The sequence below is a fragment of the Giraffa tippelskirchi genome, chromosome 10, assembly GCF_054371585.1.
Source record: "Giraffa tippelskirchi isolate mGirTip1 chromosome 10, T2T-mGirTip1v1.2.pri, whole genome shotgun sequence".
Lineage (NCBI taxonomy): Eukaryota > Metazoa > Chordata > Mammalia > Artiodactyla > Giraffidae > Giraffa > Giraffa tippelskirchi.
This window is the reverse complement of record NC_137284.1, coordinates 34,690,235-34,711,231: the sequence shown is the minus strand read 5'-3', so window position 1 is coordinate 34,711,231 and position 20,997 is coordinate 34,690,235. Positions and strand designations below refer to the sequence as shown.

At 38.8% G+C, this 20,997-nt stretch overlaps 1 protein-coding gene across 20 annotated transcripts in view; it reads left to right on the top strand.

The window, feature by feature from the left end:
* PRCP (prolylcarboxypeptidase) overlaps window positions 1-20,997 on the top strand; it is an 89,902-nt gene that overhangs the window by 42,853 nt on the left and 26,052 nt on the right. For all 20 annotated transcript variants that reach the window (XM_081536872.1, XM_081536867.1, XM_081536884.1 and 17 more), the window contains 5 exons: window positions 2,790-2,930; window positions 10,563-10,664; window positions 16,121-16,302; window positions 16,551-16,708; window positions 17,474-17,646. In XM_081536872.1, the coding sequence (XP_081392998.1) occupies window positions 2,790-2,930; window positions 10,563-10,664; window positions 16,121-16,302; window positions 16,551-16,708; window positions 17,474-17,646 (756 nt within the window). The remainder of the gene's footprint in view (window positions 1-2,789; window positions 2,931-10,562; window positions 10,665-16,120; window positions 16,303-16,550; window positions 16,709-17,473; window positions 17,647-20,997) is intronic.

The following is a 20,997-nucleotide window of genomic DNA, read 5'->3' as shown; positions in this document are numbered from 1 at the left end:
TTGTCTCTTTTAGTATAGATTAAATTTTTTTCCTTTAAATTCACTTTACTTTAACAAAAATGAAAAAAAAATTTTAACAATACTTTCTGGCTGTGTCGTGCAGGACAGAGACCCAACCAGGGACTGAACCTGTGCTCCCTGCAGTGGAAGTGTGAGTCTTAACTGCTGGATCAGTCTAGGAAGTTCCCATTTTACCTGTTTACTTTTTTTATGCTGAAGTATTTTTTTCTTCTTTTCTTAAATAATATTATTCATTTATTTGGCTGTGCTGGGTGTTCGCTGGTGCACGGGCTTTTCTGTTGTTGTGGCGAGTGGTGGCCACTCCTTAGCTGTGGTGTGTGGGCTTCTCATTGCTGAGCACAGGTTTCAGTAGTTGTGACATGTGGGCTCAGTAGTTGTCCTGAGGCATGTGGGATCTTCCTCAACCAGGGGTCAAACCCCTGTCCCCTGCATTGGCAGGTGGATTCTTCACCACTGAGCCACCAGAGAAGTCCTAAGTTGAAGTATTTTCAAGTAAATTACAAACAGCATGTGCCGGAGTCCAGCTCCGACAGCCAGGGAAGCACTGAGGGGATGAACGGGGTAGGCAGAGAAAATGATGCAGTCTCTGACTCAAAGCACTGGGCTGCATGTTTATTTTAAGCATCAGGTTTTCTTTTATACTTTTACAAAAGCATTAGGTCAAAGGTATGACATCTTCAGTTTCCCCTCGCCCAGATTTACTGTCTCCATAAATCATTGTTGTCCTTCAGAGTTCCCTCTTAAGTGTCCTTGTGATTACATTGTAACTCAAGTTTGTCTCTGGGCTGCATACCACATTCCTCAGTTTCTTATCTTTCTAAATCCTGCTTGAGCTCATTAACTCCTAAAAAGACTTCTTTAGCTATTAGTATCTCTAAAATTCCTAGTTTCTATAAGCTATAGTAAAATATGCCAACACTACAACATACCTTAAACTTTTAGCTTCTAACTATTCTTAATTATTCCTAACCCCTAAACTCAGCAAACTTCTTTTGCCATAAACATTCCCCTTACAGGCAGGTTTTAGATAACAGTGCTTCCCATGGCCTCAAGCTGCAGCCTATGTGGGCATCCTGGAACATTCTTTGTAAAGATCCTTGAACAAATGTCAATAGTTAACTTTATGGATTATAACATTCTTTCCAGCCAACTCAACCGGAGGAAGGAAAGGACAAGTCAGAATCACAAGACCTAACTCCTTCATCCCGGGACCGTGCCTGCGGGATGAGGAGAGGGGGTTGGGGCCGTGCCTCCATTTTGTCAGTAATGCCTATTGCAGCTCCCGACAAGCATGATATTTTCTAAATCCTTTATATACAGCTGTAAAATAGAAAAATTTTTTCTTTTGTAGCCAAAACAATATGATCACTCCTAATAAAATTAATGTTAATAAATCCTTAGTAATGCCTAATACCTAGTCCATATTTAAATTAACCCAGGTGTCCCTAAATTGTGATTTATATCTTGTTTGTCCAAACTAGGATACAATCTGGAATCATGCATTGCATCTGATTATTATGTTCCTTAAAATTTATTGTAATCAAAAACAAACAGTCCTTTAATCAGATATTGCCTTGCCTTTTTGTTATAAAATATCTTATCTTTGGACTTGTCTGATTGCTTCTTCGAAGTATGTTCGGCTTGTTTTTCTACCGTTGTATTTCCCAGAAACTGGAAATTAGATATAGAGACTTAAGAATTTATCATGGATGATATGTGTTTTGTGTTGTGCAATGTGAGGAAATACATAATTCCAGTTCACACCACTGTTAGTGATGCTAACTTTGATCACTAGGTTAACAGGCTGATCTTGTGACAGGTAATAATATGAATGTTCATTTTCTTATCATCCATTCTCCTAATGCTTTTAACACTATTTAGTAATTCTTGCCTGAATCAGTAACTTCACTAGGGTTTGTCAAATACCATTTTTCTAATTCTGTCATTGCTTCTGCATTAGCCGACATTTGATAAAACAGCTGTTTTTCATCAGTTGGGACTATTTAGTACCCTGAAATACAGTTCTGTTGGAAAGGCACGTTAAATGTTGAGTTCTTTGCTTTTTTATTTACAACTTCTAAGTGAGGAGTTGGCTTAATAAATAAATGGTGAGGAGTAAATATTTTTCTTGCTTTCTCTTTTTTGATATCCTTATAGAGTAATGGATTTTCATGAGTCAATTAAAACATGGAATCAAATGTTTTAATTAGCTACAATCATTATTCTGTTTATGTTTCATTTGTTTTAGGTTCAATTAATGAAAACTTCAGCCAGTGATAGTCCCTTGTATAATATGAGATACCAAGATCCTGGCCCTTGGAATGTCAATTGTTATTGGAATGACAATGTTTATAGACCTTTTCGGTGGTCTTTTTAGTCCTTGAATTTCAATATTGAAAGTTTCAATAATGAAAATTCAAGTAGTAAGGAACGTCTGTATTTTAAAAATTACTAAGTTCATATTACTATTTCCAATTCAGTTTTAACATTATTGTATTTTTAAGTGGTTACTTGATTTTATAATTGTATATTTTACACTGAAAATCTCAACCAATAACATTGCTTTATCTTAAAATATGAAGAAAATGATTTCAAAATAATATCAATATTACTATTATCAATATTACTACTAATGAAACCAAATGAAGTTTGAAATTTTTTTATTTTTGTAGCATAGCTTGATTTGAATGGAAGAATAATATATGTACTTTTTAGTTTTTAATTACTATCCTTTGAAATATGTCTTGTCTATTTCTTTTTTGTCATAGGTTGATCACTTTGGATTTAATATTGATAGAACTTTTAAACAGCGGTACCTAATAGCTGATAAATACTGGAAGGAAGATGGTGGATCAATACTTTTCTACACTGGTAATGAAGGGGACATTATCTGGTTTTGCAATAACACGGTATGTGCAGATTTGTGAAACTCTTGTGCTCAATTTCTTTTTTATTATGATCAACTGGAAAAAAATCTTTTGTAGTATATATGACCAAATAATTCTGAAGTTCTTTAAAAAAAACCAAAAAGATAAACTCACAAATAATAGAGAAATGGCAAAAATATGTGAATAGGCAGTTTACAAAAGAATAAATACAGACATCCAATAAGCCTGTTCAGCCTTAAAGAATTACATGTGGAAAGAATGAAATATGATACTATTTTTGAACAACTGAATTTTAAAAGATGAAAAAATATCCCAACTTATTTCACAATTGAACAAGGATATGGGAGAAATGGGAGTAGGGATGTCATAACTATGTAATAAATATAGTTTATTGTTATTATTACAGTCTAGAATGAGAACACAAGGGCAGGAATTTTTGTTTTCATGTTCAGTGGTGTATCCTAGATCCAGGACTATGTTAGGCATATAGCAGGTACTCAATAAATATTTGTTAAATGAATTAATTAATAAAATCTAAACAAAGCCAGTGCAAATAAGAAAAAAAAAAATGCAAGTTTGATTTTCAAATAGGAATGGACAAAGGTAGCTATATTTTAGCTTTCCTATTGTACTATTTTTCTTACATTTGTGAGGATAAAAAATAGTGTAGCTGTTAGCTTGCTTCTCTGACTATATATTCTATCTTCTTTTATTTATTTATTTATTTTTTATTTTATTTTAAAATTAGTTTATTTATCTATTTTTTAACTTTACACTATTGTATTTGTTTTGCCATACATTGACATGAATCCACCATGGGTGTACATATTTCCCCTGCTGCTGCTGCTGCTGCTAAGGCGCTTCAGTCGTGTCCAACTCTGTGCGACCCCATAGACCGCAGCCCACCAGGCTCCGCCGCCCCTGGGATTCTCCAGGCAAGAACACTGGAGTGGGTTGCCATTTCCTTCACCAGTGCATGAAAGGGAAAAGTGAAAGTGAAGTCTCTCAGTTGTGTCCGACTGTTAGTGACCCCATGGACTGTAGCCTACCAGGCTTCTCCGTCCATGGGATTTTCCAGGCAAGAGTACTGGAGAGGGGTGCCATTGCCTTCTCCTGATTTCCCCTAATAATGCTTAAATCTGTTAACAAAACTTAATTAAGACACATGAAAGGAAGAAATTTTCTTTTTAATCAGCCAGAGCTAAGACTAGAAAATGTCAACTTTTTACCAGAAAGCTAGTCTGTGAACTACCTTAGGGTGGGGACTGAGTCATATTTTCTCCCCTGCCAATGTCTGACATGGTGCTTGGTATTCAGAAGGTTGTAGTAAATGTTGAACTGAACTGCATTAAAAGCAAAGATATGAACCCAATTATGTTGTGTTATTGTATTCCATATTTCTAATTATTTCCTTAGGAAATAACGTTCCTTAGGATGTTATTAGTCTAAATATGTTAGTTGAAAATAAAATAATTCCCTAAGAACTGAGATCCTAGATCTCTATTTCTCTTAGGTGAATGACAGATGAAATCAGAATTTATTTTCCATCAGATTCCTGCTCTGTAATTCTGTGAAACAACTGAGGCTGTCTTGTCTCCCTTTCTGTTTCTTGTGTGATTGCTCTTTTATGCCAAGACCATGGGTCAGCTTCTATCCAGTTGTTTTCCCAGCTTGTCTTCTGTATCATAGGCAGGCAGCTGTTCCTACCTCCACAGACCCTTCTGCTCTGATGGACACTGCAGCATAATGTAAGGCTTGCCAGGAATCTCTGACCTCAGAAGTGGTAGAGGGAAGAGCTCCTCAGGGTGGGAAGAGTTCTAGGTAACTGTGTAAAGGCAGATCCTAGAAGGACAGATCCAGGCCCTCCACAGCCCTAGACACACCTTTGTTTACTTACTGAAATGTTTGGGTTGCATATTTACATATTCTGAACATTTATTTATTGAGAGGCAGTATAGCATAGTGGTCAAGAATGAATGTCAGCCAGACTGATAAGATTTGAATTATGATTTTGCCACTATGCTTTGTGACTGAGCAAGTTTCTTATTCTCTGTCTCAGTTTTCACCTGGTAAATGGATATAGTAATGTCCAGTTAGCTGAGTTGTTGTGAGGGCAAATAAGAACTAGGAACTTAAAACAATGCTGGCACATAATGTTATTTAATGTTAATATGTTACATGGACCTATCTGAAAAATAAAAACACCTTGAAATAGACGTAGGAAAATAGTCACTTAATACATTTCAGTTCAGTTCAGTTCAGTTTAGTTGCTCAGTTATGTCTGACTCTTGGCAACCCCATGAACTGCAGTATGCCAGGCCCCTCTGTCCATCACAAACTCCGGGAGTTTACCCAAACTCATGTCCATTGAGTCAGTGATGCCATCCAACCATCTCATCCTCTGTCCTCCCCTTCTCCTCCTGCCCTCAATCTTTCCCAGCATCAGGGTCTTTTCAAATGAGTCAGCTATTTGCATCAGGTGGCCAAAGTATTGGAGTTTCAGCTTCAACATCAGTCCTTCCAGTGAACACCCAGGACTGATCTCCTTTAGGATGGACTGGTTGGATCTCCTTGCAGTCTAAGGGACTCTCAAGAGTCTTCTCCAACACCACAGTTCAAAAGCATCAATTCTTCGGTGCTCAGCTTTCTTTATACTCAAACTCTCACATCCATACATGACCACTGGAAAAACCATAGCCTTGACTAGACGGACCTTTGTTGGCAAAGTAATGTCTCTGCTTTTAATATGCTATCTAGGTTGGTCATAACTTTCTTTGCAAGGAGTAAGTGTCTTTTAATTTCATGGCTGCAAGCACCATATGCAGTGATTTTGGAGCCCCCAAAAATAAAATCAGCCACTGTTTCCACTGTTTTCCCATCTATTTGCCATGAAGTGATGGGACCGGATGCCATGATCTTAGTATTCTGAATGTTGGCCTTAAGCCAACTTTTTCACTCTCTTCTTTCACCTTCATCAAGAGGCTCTTTAGTTCCTCTTCACTTTCTGCCATAAGAGTGGTGTCATCTGCATATCTGAGGTTATTGATATTTCTCCCAGTGATCTTGATTCCAGCTTGTGCTTCTTCCAGCCCAGCATTTCTCATGATGTACTCTGCATATAAGTTAAATAAGCAGGGTGACAATATACAGCCTTGAGGTACTCCTTTTCCTATTAGGAACCAGTCTGTTGTTCCATGTCCAGTTCTAACTGTTGCTTCCTGACCTGCATATAGTTTTCTCAAGAAGCGGGTCAGGTGGTCTGGTATTCCCATCTCTTTCAGAGTTTTCCACAGTTTATTGTGATCCACACAATCAAAGGCTTTGGCATAGTCAATAAAGCAGAAATAGATGTTTTTCTGGAACTCTCTTGCTTTTTCGATGATCCAGCGGATGTTGGCAATTTGAACTCCGGTTCCTCTGCCTTTTCTAAAACCAGCTTGAACATCTGGAAGTTCACGGTTCACGTATTGCTGAAGCCTGGCTTGGAGAATTTTGAGCATGACTTTACTAGCGTGTGAGATGAGTGTAATTGTGTGGTAGTTTGAGCATTCTTTGACATTGCCTTTCTTTGGAATCGGAATGAAAACTGACCTTTTCCAGTCCTGTGGCCACTGCTGAGTTTTCCAAATTTGCTGACATATTGAGTACAGCACTTTCACAGCATCATCTTTTAGGATTTGAAATAGCTCAGCTGGAATTCCATCACCTCCACTAGTTTTGTTCGTAGTGATGCTTCCTAAGGCCCATTTGACTTCACATTCCAGGATGTCTGACTGTAGGGGAGTGATCACATTATCATGATTATCTGGGTCATGAAGATCTTTTTTGTACAGTTCTTCTGTGTATTCTTGCCACCTCTTCTTAATATCTTCTGCTTCTGTTAAGTCCATACCATTTCTGTCCTTTATTGAACCCATCTTTGCGTGAAATGTTCCGTTGTTATCTCTAGTTTTCTTGAAGAGATCTCTAGTTTTTCCCATTCTATTGTTTTCCTCTATTTCTTTGCACTGATCGCTGAGGTAGGCTTCCTTATCTCTCCTTGCTATTCTTTCAAACTCTGCATTCAGATGGAAATATCTTTCCTTTTCTCCTTTGCTTTTCGCTTCTCTTCCTTTCACAGCTATTTGTAAGGCCTCCTCAGACAAGCATTTTGCTTTTTTGCATTTCTTTTTCTTGGGGATGGTCTTGATCCCTGTCTCCTGTATAATGTCATGAACCTCTGTCCATAGTTCATCAGGCACTCTGTCTATCAGATCCAGTCCCTTAAATCTGTTTCTCACTTCCACTGTATAATCATAAGGGATTTGATTTATGTCATACCTGAATGGTCTCGTGGTTTTCCCTACTTTCTTCAATTTAAGTCTAATTTCACAATAAGGAGTTATGATCTGAGCCACAGTCAGCTCCTGGTCTTGCTTTTGCTCACTGTATAGAGCTTCTCCATCTTTGGCTGCAAAGAATATAATCAGTCTGATTTCGGTGTTGGCCATCTGGTGATGTCCATGTGTAGAGTCTTCTCTTGTGTTGTTGGAAGAGGAGTTTACTATGACCAGTGCGTTCTCTTGGCAAAACTCTATTAGATTTTGCCCTGCTTCATTCTGTACTCCAAGGCCAAATTTGCCTGTTACTCCAGATGTTTCCTTACTTCCTATTTTTGCATTTCAGGCCCCTAGAATGAAAAGGATATCTTTTTTTGGGTGTTAGTTCTAGAAGGTCTTGTAGGTCTTCACAGAACCGTTCAACTCCTGCTTCTTCAAGCTTTACTGGTTGGGGCATAGCCTTGGATTCCCGTGATATTGAGTGGTTTGCCTTGGAAATGAACAGAGATCATCCTGTCATTTTTGAGATTGCATCCAAGTACTGCATTTCGGACTCTTTTGTTGACTCTGATGGCTGCTCCATTTCTTCTAAGGGGTTCTTGCCCACAGTAGTAGGTATAATGATCATCTGAGTTAAATTCACCCATTTCAGTCCATTTTAGTTCACTGATTCCTAGAATGTCGACGTTCACTCTTGCCATCTCCTGTTTGACCACTTCCAATTTGCCTTGATCCATGCACCTAACATTCCAGGTTCCTATGCAATATTGCTCTTTATAGCATCAGACCTTGCTTCCATTACCAGTCACATCCACAACTGGGTGTTGTTTTCGCTTTGGCTCCATCCCTTCATTCTTTCTGGGGTTATTTCTCCACTGATCTCCAGTAGCATATTGGGCACCTACCGACCTGGGGAGTTCATCTTTCAGTGTCCTATCTTTTTGCTTTTTCATATTGTTCATGGGGTTCTCAAGGCAAGAATACTGAAGTGGTTTGCCATGCCCTTCTCCAGTGGACCACATTCTGTCAGACCTCTCCACCATGACCCGACCGTCTTGGGTGACCCCACACGGCATGGCTTAGTTTCATTGAGTTAGACAAGGCTGTGGTCTTTGTGATCAGATTGGCTAGTTGTCTGTGATTGTGGTTTCAGTCTGTCTGCCTTCTGATGCCCTCTCCCAGCACCTACTGTCTTACTTGGGTTTCACTTGAACGTGGGGTATCTCTTCATGACTGCTACAGCAAAGCACAGCCACTGCTCCTTAACCTTGGATGTGGGGTATCTCCTGACCTTGGGCGCGGGGTAGCTCGCGTCCAAATTAATGCATTTGCTTCCTCTCAAAACCTGAGGTCAACTCTTCTGATTACTTTGATGGATGATCCTTACTGTTAAGAAACTCATACTCTGGTAGGGTCAGACACAGATAAGCAAATATTGCAACAAAGTAATAGAGATCCATACCTATTGAGAATGGTATTGATAGGAGGGCGTGACCAGCAAGTCATCAAGAGGGCAGGCAGGAGAGGGCATCTTGAGCTGGGGTACAGTGTCTGTAGGTATATGGCAGGGATAGGGAATAAGCAAGGTGTTAAAAGAGAAAATGGGGTTATTGAAACCATCACAAATATCAGGTTAAACTCTCCGTCCTCACATGCATACAGCTCTTTATTTGTTCATTTATTGGTCAAGACAAACAAAAAGTTTGTCTTAGTCTTTGTTAGGAGCTTCCCAGGTGGCTCAGTGTTGAAAAATCTACCTGCAATGCAGGAGACCCAGGTTTGATCCCTTGGTTGGGTAGATCGCCTGGAGAAGTGAATGGCAACCCACTCCAGGATTCTTGCCTGGAGAATTCCATGAACAGAGGAGCCTGGTGGGCTACAGTCCATGGGATCATAAAGAGTTAGACACAAATGGGTGACTAACACTTTCACTCAGTCTTTGTAAAGGAATAAGAGCTCATTAAAAAGCAACAATGTGCACTAGGAATGACAAGCAGTTTTAATCTATGCTAAATCTAAATCTGGGACTCCACTGGTGGCTCAGTAGTGAAGAATCTGTCTGCCAATGTAGGAAATGCGGGTTCAGTCCCTGGGTCTGCAAGATTCCCTGTAGAAGGAAATGGTAACCCCCTTCAGTATTCTTGCCTGGGAAATGCCACGGGTAGAGGAGCTTGGTGGACTATAGTCCATGGGGTCACAAAAGACTAAATAACAACAACAAATCTAAATCTAGTTAATTGATGTTGGCCACCTAGAATGGTTTGTTAAGAAGGAATCTGAGGTCACAGCTTTAGGTAAGTGAAAAAAATGCAGTCGTTGATTAATGACCAGCATTATGTGTGAAAATAAGGAGGTTTGCACTTCATGATTGTATTCTGGAGCTAGTGGCGTGTGCTTGAATGTTGGCTCTGCCACTTTTTTGCTCTGTGACTGTCACAGGTTGTTTAAACTGTGTCCTTGCCTGTAAAGGAGAGATAATCAAAGTGCCTATCTTTTAGATTCTTGTGATAACTAAGTGAATTAATATATGTAAAGTGTTTAGAATGGTTTTTAATGAATTGTAAGCACTCAATTAATACTAGCTGTTTTTAGCTACTATTTATCTTCATGTAAGTAAGATTAATAATCAAAGTCCCTATTTCTTAGATTGTTATGATAATTAAGTGAATTGAGACATAAAGTGCTTAGAATGGTATTTAATGAGTTGTAAGCACTCAATTAATACTAGCTGTTGTTAGCTACTATTTATCTTCATGTAAACAAGATTAATAATCAAAGTCCCTGTTTCTTAGATTGTTATGATAATTAAGTGAATTGATACATATAAAGTGCTTATGGTATTTAATGAGTTGTAAGCATTCAGTTAATACTAGCTATTGTTAGCTACTATTTATCTTCATGTAAATAAGATTAATACAAAACCCAATTTGTACTGTTGTCTTTTATGTTATAAATAAAAGTTGTTTGTGAGTAGGCAGATAGCTTAGTTATCCTCAGCTCTTTCCTAGATTCTTTGGGACACAGTGCAGTTTGAAGCCTATTTTAGACATAATGTTGATTCCAAGGCTAGAGTGTCAGAATAAGGAGAGCTGGAATGATTGGTAGTTGTACAACTTGGTCTTGTTTTGAATTGTTTCACTCTGATACAGTGTAAGATGGATGTGCAACAACGAAACAGTTATATCATTTATCTGTAGTACAAATATGAATTGTCTAGCTTCTCAGAGAACTCTTTTTGATACGGTTTAACATCCATTTCGTATGAGTTGCAAAAAAAAATTAAGACTTTTTTCACATCCTAATTTTACCCTGTGAATTTGTAAATTCCTTCTAGGGGTTCATGTGGGACATAGCCGAGGAAATGAAAGCCATGTTGGTGTTTGCTGAACATCGGTACTATGGGGAGTCCCTACCCTTTGGTGCTGACTCCTTCTCGGTAAGTGTGAACAGTTTCTAATTACATGTTCCACTGTAAGAAAAATGATAGCTTTAACTTGAACTGCCTGACATTTCAGTAACTTGTGTTTAATCTTTTCATATGTAATTTAAACAGATTGACATTTAAAAAAGATTGTATTATTACCATTTTTATAGTATTGATCAGTCTTTAACTCAGTGTGATGAGGCTAGCCTTTGCCAGGTAAATCTTAATCTAAGGCTGTGGAGACTGGAGAGAACTTTTCATTGTTTAAAAATATCAGTAAATAATCCTTTTTATAAATTACATATGTAAATTATTGGGTCTATCACTGGAAAAAATGTTCAGTTCAGTTCAGTTGCTAAGTTGTGTCCAAATCTTTGCGACACCATGAACTGCCGCACACCGGGCCTCCCTGTCCATCACCAACTGTCGGAGTTTACCCAAACTCATGTCCATTGAGTCTGTGGTGCCATCCAACCATCTCATCCTCTGTCATCCCCTTCTCTTCCTACCCTCAATCTTTCCCAGCATCAGGGTCTTTCAAATGAGTCAGCTCTTCTCATCAGGTGGCCAAAGTATTGGAGTTTCAGCTTCAACATCAGTCCTTCCAATGAACACCCAGGACTGATCTCCTTTAGGATGGACTGGTTGGATCACCTTGCAGTCCAAGGGACTCTCAAGAGTCTTCTCCAACACCACAGTTCAAAAGCATCAGTTCTTCGGTGCTCAGCTTTCTTTATAGTCCAACTCTCACATCCATATGTGACTACTGGAAAAACCATAGCCTTGACTAGATGGACCTTTGTTGGCAAAGTAATATCTCTGCTTTTTAATATGCTATCCAGGTTGGTCATAACCTTCCTTCCAAGAAGTAAGCATCTTTTAATTTCATGGCTGCAGTCACCATCTACAGTGATTTTGGAGCCCCCCAAAATAAAGTCAGCCACTGTTTCCACTGTTTCCCCATCTATTTGCCATGAAGTGATGGGACCTGATGCCATGATCTTAGTATTCTGAATGTTGAGCCTTAAGCCCACTTTTTCACTCTCTTCTTTCACCTTCATCAAGAGGCTCTTTAGTTCCTCTTCACTTTCTGCCATAAGAGTGGTGTCATCTGCATATTTGAGGTTATCGATATTTCTCCCAGTGATCTTGATTCCAGCTTGTGCTTCTTCCAGCCCAGCATTTCTCATGATGTACTCTGCATATAAGTTAAATAAGCAGGGTGACAATATACAGCCTTGAAGTACTCCTTTTCCTATTAGGAACCAGTCTGTTGTTCCATGTCCATTTCTAACTGTTGCTTCCTGACCTGCATATCGATTTCTCAAGAAGCAGGTCAGCTGATCTGGTATTCCCATCTCTTTCAGAATTTTCCATAGTTTATTGTGATCCACACAGTCAAAGAAAAAATGTTAGGAGTGCACAAATACTTGTTTAGTAAGGTGTTTTTCAACAAAATAAGGACAGATCATTTCTATGATTCAGAGAGGTCACCTAGTCACTAGGAACTTTGCCCTTGGCCACAAATCTACAGTGTAATAAGCCAAGACATCCTTTCCTCAGCTGAGTCACTTATGTACTACCCTTGTGATTCTGCTGCTGCTGCTAAGTCACTTCAGTTGAGTCCAACTCTGTGTGACCCCATAGACAGCAGCCCACCAGGCTCCCCCGTCCCTGGGATTCTCCAGGCAAGAACACTGGAGTGGGTTGTCATTTCCTTCTCCAATGCATGAAAGTGAAAAGTGAAAGTGAAGTCGCTCAGTCGTGTCCGACTCCTAGCAACCCCGTGGGCTGCAGCCTATCAGGCTCCTCTGTCTATGGGATTTTCCAGGCAAGAGTACTGGAGTGGGTTGCCATTGCTTTCTCCATTGTGATTCTGACTATATGGAATTGCCGTCTGTATTCATCACTATTTTTCTTTTAACAACTCACTTTTCAAACTTAGTGTTTTCTTAATAAAGGCTTTATGTACTATTTTTTTTCTAAATTATATTGAAATAAAACAAGTATTAAATTAAAAATGTTTGTGCACTACCTAGGATTATGTTGTATACCCCCTTTATACACTTACCATACATTTTTTAAAAAAGATTTCTTTCTTTCTTTTTTTTTATGTGGATCATTTTTTTTTTTAAGTCTTCACTGAATTTCTTACAACACTACTTCTGTTTTATGTTTTGATATTTTTGGCCTAATTCATGTGAGATCTTAGTTCCCTGACCAGGGATTGAACCTGTACACCCTACTTTAGAAGGTAAATGGACCACCAGGGAAATCCTCATACCATGCTTTTGGGGAAATCTGAGTTAGAGGAACTTGGGTCAGTCATTTTCTAGCCTTCCTGTTGAAAGAACTTTTTATTTTCAGAAGTTTTATTATCTTATATTGTAAATAAATAAATAAAAAGTTCTTGTGTTATAAATGAAAACCAGAGTGATTTGCTGATATTTGTTAGGTTGCATGGGAAACTCTATTCTTTAGTTTATTATTTTGCATAATTATCTGATTAGGGAAGTTGACAGGTTTTGAAACCATTGGGAAGTACTTTGTTGCAGATAAAAACACAACCTCCTTCCTAGTTCCCTGTGGTCCATACTCTGCTAGGAAAAAGGAGGTGAGGGCTCTCTATGATCTTCTTCTTTCCCTTCATATGCTCGCAGAATTTGTCAGTAGCATGAGGGAATATTGAAAATGCATAGGATTGGGAAAAAACCGCACTCAACTATACATCATGCCATGAAAATTAAAAGTAAAAAATTGTGACAGACCGTGAGAGAGAAGTTAGGAAGTCAGAGAGCATACATCTTGGATAAGCTGCTGCTGCTGCTGCTGCTGCTGCTGCTAAGTCGCTTCAGTCGTGTCCGACTCTGTGCGACCCCATAGATGGCAGCCCACCAGGCTCCGCCGTCCCTGGGATTCTCCAGGCAAGAACACTGGAGTGGGTTGCCATTTCCTTCTCCAATGCATGAAAGTGAAAAGTGAAAGTGAAGTCGCTCAGTCGTGTCCCAGTCTTAGCGACCCCGTGGACTGCAGCCTATGAGGCTCCTCCGTCCATGGGATTTTCCAGGCAAGAGTACTGGAGTGGGGTGCCATTACCTTCTCCGATCTTGGATAAGAGGAAAGGTTAAAGGAGTAAGTGACATGCTTAGGAGAGAGGAAAAATGGGCCTCTGTGGTTTCAAAATATACCAGGTGATGGGAGTAGTCAGAGTGGTGAGACCAAAATATGAAGGTTAAATAGGATAGTCTGATATGGATAGGTAGCTGTGTTAGTTATCTGTTGCTACATGACAATTTATCTCAAACTTTAGTGGCTTAAAACAACAATAAACGTTCACTATCTTCCAGTTCTTGTGGGTAAAGAATTTGGAGTGACTCAGCTAGGTGGTTCTGTTTCAGGGGATCTCATGAGGTTAAGATGTCATTTAGTGCTTCAGTACTCTTGCCTGAAAACTCCCTTGAACAGAGGAGCCTGGTAGGCTGCAGTCCATGTGGTCGCTATGAGTCGGACATGACTGAGCGATTTCACTTTCACTTTTCACTTTCATGCATTGGAGAAGGAAATGGCAACCCACTCCAGTGTTCTTGCCTGGAGAATCCCAGGGATAGGGGAGCCTGGTGGGCTGCCATCTATGGCGTCACACAGAGTCGGACACGACTGAAGCCGACTTAGCAGCAGCAGCAGCAGTGCTTCAGTCATCTGAAGGCTTGACTGAGGTTGGAGGACCCTCTCTGCTTATACGGAGGATCCACATGAGTGGCAAATTGGTGCTGGGTGTTAGCAAGATGCTTTAGTTTGTCCTCTCTTGGGTTTTTCCAAAGGCCTACTTGAGTGGCCTCATGACCTGACAGCTAGCTTCCCTCAATGTTGGCCATCCAAGACAGCAAGGTGGAAACTGCAGTGCTTTTTTTTTTTTAAGTCTTTATTGCATTTATTACAATATTGCTTCTGTATTATGTTTTGGTTTTTTGGCCGCAAGTCATGTGGGCTATAGTCCACAGGGTCGCAAAGAATCGGACACAGCTGAGGCGACTAAGCATGCACGCACACGTGGGCTCTTAGCTCCCCAAGCAGGGATCAAACCCACATTCCCTGCTTTGGAAGGTGAAGTCTTACCCAGTGGACCACGAGGGAAGTCCACCTGCAATGCTTTTTATGACCAGACTTTGGAAGTCATATATCATTTCTGCCACATTCTATTTGTGTTAGAACCAAGTCACTAAGTCCAGACTCAGTTCAAAGGGGTAAGAATTAGGCTTCACCTTTTAAAAGGAGACTCTTCATTAATCTTCTCAGCTTAGCAGAACTCCATTTGAGTTCCACCTCCCTACACTGCAGTGAGGAAATTCTCCCTAGGCAGAGAACTAGATGATCATGGAACTTACTTGCTGAGTAAGTCACAGCTATGGTGTTTCCAGTAGTCATGTACGGATGTGAGAGCTAGACTTTAAAAAAGCCAGAGAATTGATGCTTTTGAACTGTGTGCTGGAGAAGACTCTTGAGAGTCCCTTATAAAGCAAGGAGATAGAACAAGTCAGTCTTAAAGGAAATCAACCCTGAATACTCTTTGGAAGGACTGATGTTGAAGCTGAAAATCCAATTCTTTGGCTACCTGATGCAAACAGCTGACACATTGGGAAAGACCCTGATGCTGGGAAAGATTGAAGGCAGAAAGAAAAGAGGGTAACAGAGGATCAGATAGTTGGATGGCATCACTGATTCAATGGACATGAACTTAGGCAAACTCAGGGAGATGGTGAGGGACAGGGAGGCCTGGCATGCTGCAGTCCATAGGGTCACGAAGAGTCGGACACAACTTGGCGACTGAACAACAACATTCTTCTCTCAGGAATCAAAGTTCTTGTGTTGCTTTTCCAATGTCTGAAAAAGGTTGTTCCGTATGTTGTTTTTTTTCCTTAACTCCAATTTTATAGTTGTACAACAGGCAGGCTGACTTGTTCCAGTTGTTGGTATATCAGACATAATAATCTTTCTGATGAGGAAGGATGTTTTATTTTTACTGATGATTCTTACTTCCATTTTTCACAGGATTTTAGTTTACCTTTGCTTTATATGGTATCCTTTGTAATGTTTCAAGATTTGAAATAAAAATTATAATAGAATAGCTGTCTGTTAAAATTAGTATTGTATGCTATCACATCTGTTGTTAAATGTTACTTATGGTTTGTCTCTGTTGTTTCTACTACCTCAGTGAAGTCTTTGGTAAATAGCATTTAATAGAAATTACATTTGAATGCAAAAATACATTATTTTCTTCCCACAAACTTAAAATCACTTTTCCATGAGTTTAAATTAGCAGCGCTAATGCTTTAACTGGGTGTTTTAACTCAGTTGCCTGGAAATTCTATTTGGAGAAAAGCTTATCTGGCTTTTTTCTGGATCTATGTTATGCCTAAGCTGCTATTATGTGCACATTTATACCCATGTTCTTTGTTATTTTTCTTTAGGATTCCAGACACTTGAATTTTCTGACAACAGAACAAGCTCTGGCTGATTTTGCAAAGTTAATCAAATACTTGAAAAGAACAATCCCAGGAGCTAGAAATCAACCTGTCATTGCCCTAGGGGGCTCTTATGGTGGCATGCTTGCAGCCTGGTTCAGGATGAAGTATCCTCATTTGGTGGTTGGGTAAATGCATTTATATTGGACGTGAGCACTTTCTTAATGATCAGCAAAGCGAACATAGAGTGTTTTTTGCGGGGAGGGGAGGTAAAACATATTCTATTCTATTGTACTGAGATTTCTAATTTCTATTTCACTAAGAGTTGTAGATTTTTCTCACCACTCTTGTTCAGTATCAGTTTCAATTTTAAAAGTTGAATTCTGTGAGTTACATTTTTTTCTGTTCTCTTTCTTTTGGTCTTCTTACCATTTAGAGCTCTTGCATCCTCTGCCCCCATCTGGCAGTTTAATGATCTTGTGCCTTGTGACATATTTATGAAGATTGTAACTACAGATTTTAGCAAAAGTGGCCCAAATTGTTCAGAGAGTATCCGCAGGTCCTGGGATGCCATTAGTCGACTTGCAAAAAAGGGTAAGCTTTAATTAAGAGAATGGAATCATGTTTTGGGGGGTTTTTTTGTACCTTTTAAGTGCTAAATCTAACACTTTCCACTTTTTTAGTAAACTTTTTATTTAAATATAACATACATGACTGACCGACTAACACTTTCTTTTATTTCACTTTACATATTTAAATAAAATATATAGAAAAGTACACAAATCAAAATATACAGCTTGGTGAATTTTTACAAAGTGAATACACAGTGTATTCAGCAGGCAGATCAGGAAATCCCTCCCTTCCCCTTCCCCTCGAAATCCCCTCTGGCCCTTTGCAGATAACTACCTCTGTGCTTATCAAACCAATTGCTATCCTGAATTCTAGAACCCTAGAACCGTAAATTAACTTTGCTTACTCTTGAATTTTTTAATAATCAGAATTGCATAATATGTATTTTTTGCCTCTGCTGTCTTTTACTCAACACTGTCGATAAATCCATTGTTTTATTTAGATGTAGTTTATGCATTCTCCTTGCTCTATAGTGTGTCATTTGTTTATTTACAAATGACAGTGATTCAGAATACTAACTCTGGTAAGCTCCATGAAGATCGGCAACTTATCTATCATGAGATTAACCAGTTGCTCTAAAGATATTTTGTTGAATGTTGAAAAAGCCTTCTTGGAGAAAGTGCATAAGAGATTGAGTTTTCTAAAACACCAGGTGTAGAATAAATGACCTGTAAAACCCTTTTGTTGAGTGGGGCTTTTTAGATTCCAACAATGTGACTCTATTCTCAGGCCCTGGCTTGCGCTGGCTCTCTGAAGCCCTTCACTTATGCACTCCGTTAACAAAATCGCAGGATGTTCAGCGTTTGAAAGACTGGATCTCTGAAACGTGGGTGAATCTGGCAATGGTGGACTACCCTTACGAGTCCAACTTTTTACAGCCTTTGCCTGCTTGGCCTATCAAGGTAACAGGAAGATATCCTTTCATCACTTTTAATAACATCCTTCTCTCTCTTCACTGGCCCCCCTCTCGCTTTTTTTTTTTTTTTTTGGTGCATTCTCTGACTTTCAGCATCAGAGGAAATTCCAGTGACAAGGGAACTCTGGAATTAGTTGAATCTCAAACCTAGCTAGGAATCCTGGTTTTACTCAAACTTGGACGTGTTACCTAGCTCTTCTGAACTTCAGTTTCCTCATTTAAATAATGGAGGTAAAATGCATAGATTACAGAGTTGTATGAATTACAACTCTTAGAACTAAAAACTAACTCTTAGAAATAAGACCAATAGTTGCTGTTAATGGAGTAGTTACTATGTGCCCAATTCTGTGCTGTATACTTCATACACACAATTTGTATATGTGAGTCACATAGAGCTATATGTAATACATGGTCAATGCTTGATAAATGGCAGCTGCTATCATGGTGCTATGATTCAGTCAACTGCTGAATATATTCTAAGTGCTAGAGACATCATAAAGGCTAAATACATACAGCAAGGTGAAGTACAAAGAGCACTAACTCCGGATCCTTATCCAGAGCTACCCTCTACCAGCTGTGTGGTCTTTGGCAAGTCTCTCCTCTTCTTAGGCCTCCATGTCTTCCTCTGCAGAATGGGGTAATGATACTTACATTCTCAGTAAGGTTGTGCTGAGGATCAAATAAAATATTGGATGTGAAAATGCTCTGGAAAATTTAAAGAAACATGACACAATAAAATTTAAAGTTCTTTTCATGCCAGAATTCTTTATTGTATGTATTCTTGTTAAGCATTCCTTTGTAAAGAGCATTCCTCTTAGTTTTAGAAAGAAAGGCTGGCCAACTTGATGGTTTTTAAATTCAGAGAATAGAACAGACTCTACAGCTAGAGCGAGTGCTGTAAATGTATAGAGAATTGGAAATGTAAGAACCAGATTTCAAAAGCAATTTTAATTTAGCTGTCCTTTTGAATTATTAAATGCACACCTTGCTTAAAACTTTGTAACCCAAATGAAACAAGACCATTTGCTACTAGAGATATTTTTCTTCATCTAAAAAGTAGAATGGCCAGTGAGTATCTTGCACATAGCAAGCCAGAGGTAAATGTGTATTTGAATTAAATTGAATTTTGACACTACAAAATTATTTTAAAGAGTAAATCTCTCTCACATGGTAAGAAAGCCTGAATTAAAATTATGAGAAAAAACTAAATCTGAAACCATTAGTCTCCATAAATGTATAGGTGCTAATAATGTCTTATCTTTCTATATTATTTTAAATTTATAAAGCACTTTCATATATCCTATCTCATTTAATCCGCACAGTGAAGAGTTATAATTCCAGTTTTATGGAGAGGAAATTTAAGCTCTACTAAGAGGTAGCAGAAGTGGTTTTGAATGCGAGTCTACCATTGTTCAGAGCCCATGATCTTCTCCCGTATTGCACTGAACTATTAATGGAAGACTTGAGGGAAGAGTTGGGTAGATTGCTGGCCCCAGTGTGACAACTATCAGACTTAACTTTGTACAGAGGGAGAATTGCATTTGCATCTTTATGCCCATTTGGAGAATGAGTTGTCAGATGATAAAAACATATGGGGACTTCCCTTGTTATTTAGAATAGGGGTTGCAAACTTTATCTGTAAAGGACTAGATAGTAAATGTTTTAGGCTTTGTGAGCTGTATAGTTTCTGTGACAGCTACTCAGCTTTGTAGCTTTGGCAAGATAGTGACCACAGACAATATTTAAATGAATGAGGAAGGCTATGTTCCAACAGTGTTTATAAAATAGGCAGTGGCTGGCTTTGGCCTGGGGCCTGTAGTTTGCTGACCCAACTTAGAAAAAGTGCCAGAGGAATACATCTTTTAATGTTCATTTATGATTTGGAACAGTCAACAGCCTAACTGGTTTTATCTGCACATCTTTAATATTCCTTTTGAGATATTTTGCTTTTGAATCTTAACTGTAAATATATAGTCTTGTCTTTTTTCTCTCCTAAGTAATCACTCAAAATTAGTGGAGAATATCTCAAATATTTTGTCATGTGTTTTTGATTTAGCACAGTCTTTTTTATCTTTTGTGTACATATATATATTTTAAAAGTTTATTTTTAAGGCAAAGTAACTTTGTGCCTTTGCCTAATAATCACCTTTTACTTCTTTTATCTAGGACTTGTTCTTGTCATTTCCTTCAGTTATTATTATTATTTTTTTTGTTACCAACTTTATCCTTTTTTTTGACTTATTAAGGAAATCATGATTGTTTATGATATGCTTATAAATCTGTTTCCTGCCTGCACCCCACCAAAAGTAACCTCTCTTTGCCTCTTGCTTGAGAAACTTCCTTTGCCTTCATCTATCTCTAATTTTATCCTATCTGATTTCAGAATTTTTCCACTACATGTCTCCCTCCCAAGCTTTTAGCTTCAGATCACTTTCTTTCACTGTTCATTCTGTTTCTCCTTTCTTGACCCCCTCTCTGTTCTCCCAACCCCCTAATCCCTGGAACACTACCCAGTTGGAGACTGCTCTTTCACTTGGATAGTTCCATTTAACCAGGACTCCTCCTCCCTCTGATACACTTCCTCCTTTTTAAAGGACTAACAAACAGCGATCCTTTTCTGAGTCTGTAACGCAAGCTGAAGATGGTGAGATGATATGTAATAGTTACGGGAAAAAGCAGGTGATTTCCAGTGTTGCCTGGACCTTATACAGTTCTGAAGTATCCATATGGAGCGTCTGAAAGCCATTTTCCACATCAACTCAAGTTTCTAATTTATCTTTGAGCCATGCACACTCAGACTCCATTTGCTTTTGTTTACTGTTAACAGAAGCTGCAACATTCATGCAGAAATAATCATGGCCTTGGCTGATAGAACACAAGGAAGAGGAGAAAAGGGAAATAGAAAACCCCTCTGTCATTTGACTGCTCTGTCAGCATAAAAACTGCTAGCTCTCAGTTCTCAGCTTAAAGAGCAGTGGTAAAGGATACTGTAGTTTGTTTATTTTGGAATCATTTTTCAGCTAATAGCTCACCAAATCTTTTGGCGTAGCCTCCTGAGCATGCAGATAGATACAGTGAAATAATAAGGCATAAGATGGAAAATCTCTTCTGTTTGTCTTGGTGTTTGATAATGTATGCGACCTCTCTGGGTGGCTTAAGCGGTTTAGGTGCATTCTATGAAAAGGGAGCTTTTAATGACAAAACTAATGTGATTATCTGAGTGAGTGTGAGAGGGGTATTGAAGCCTTAGAGAAAGAAAATCTGTTAGAAAAGCTGAATGTATCTGCTTAATCCTTTCTCTAATGTGGATGGGCCATACTCTCTGAGAAGAGATAGG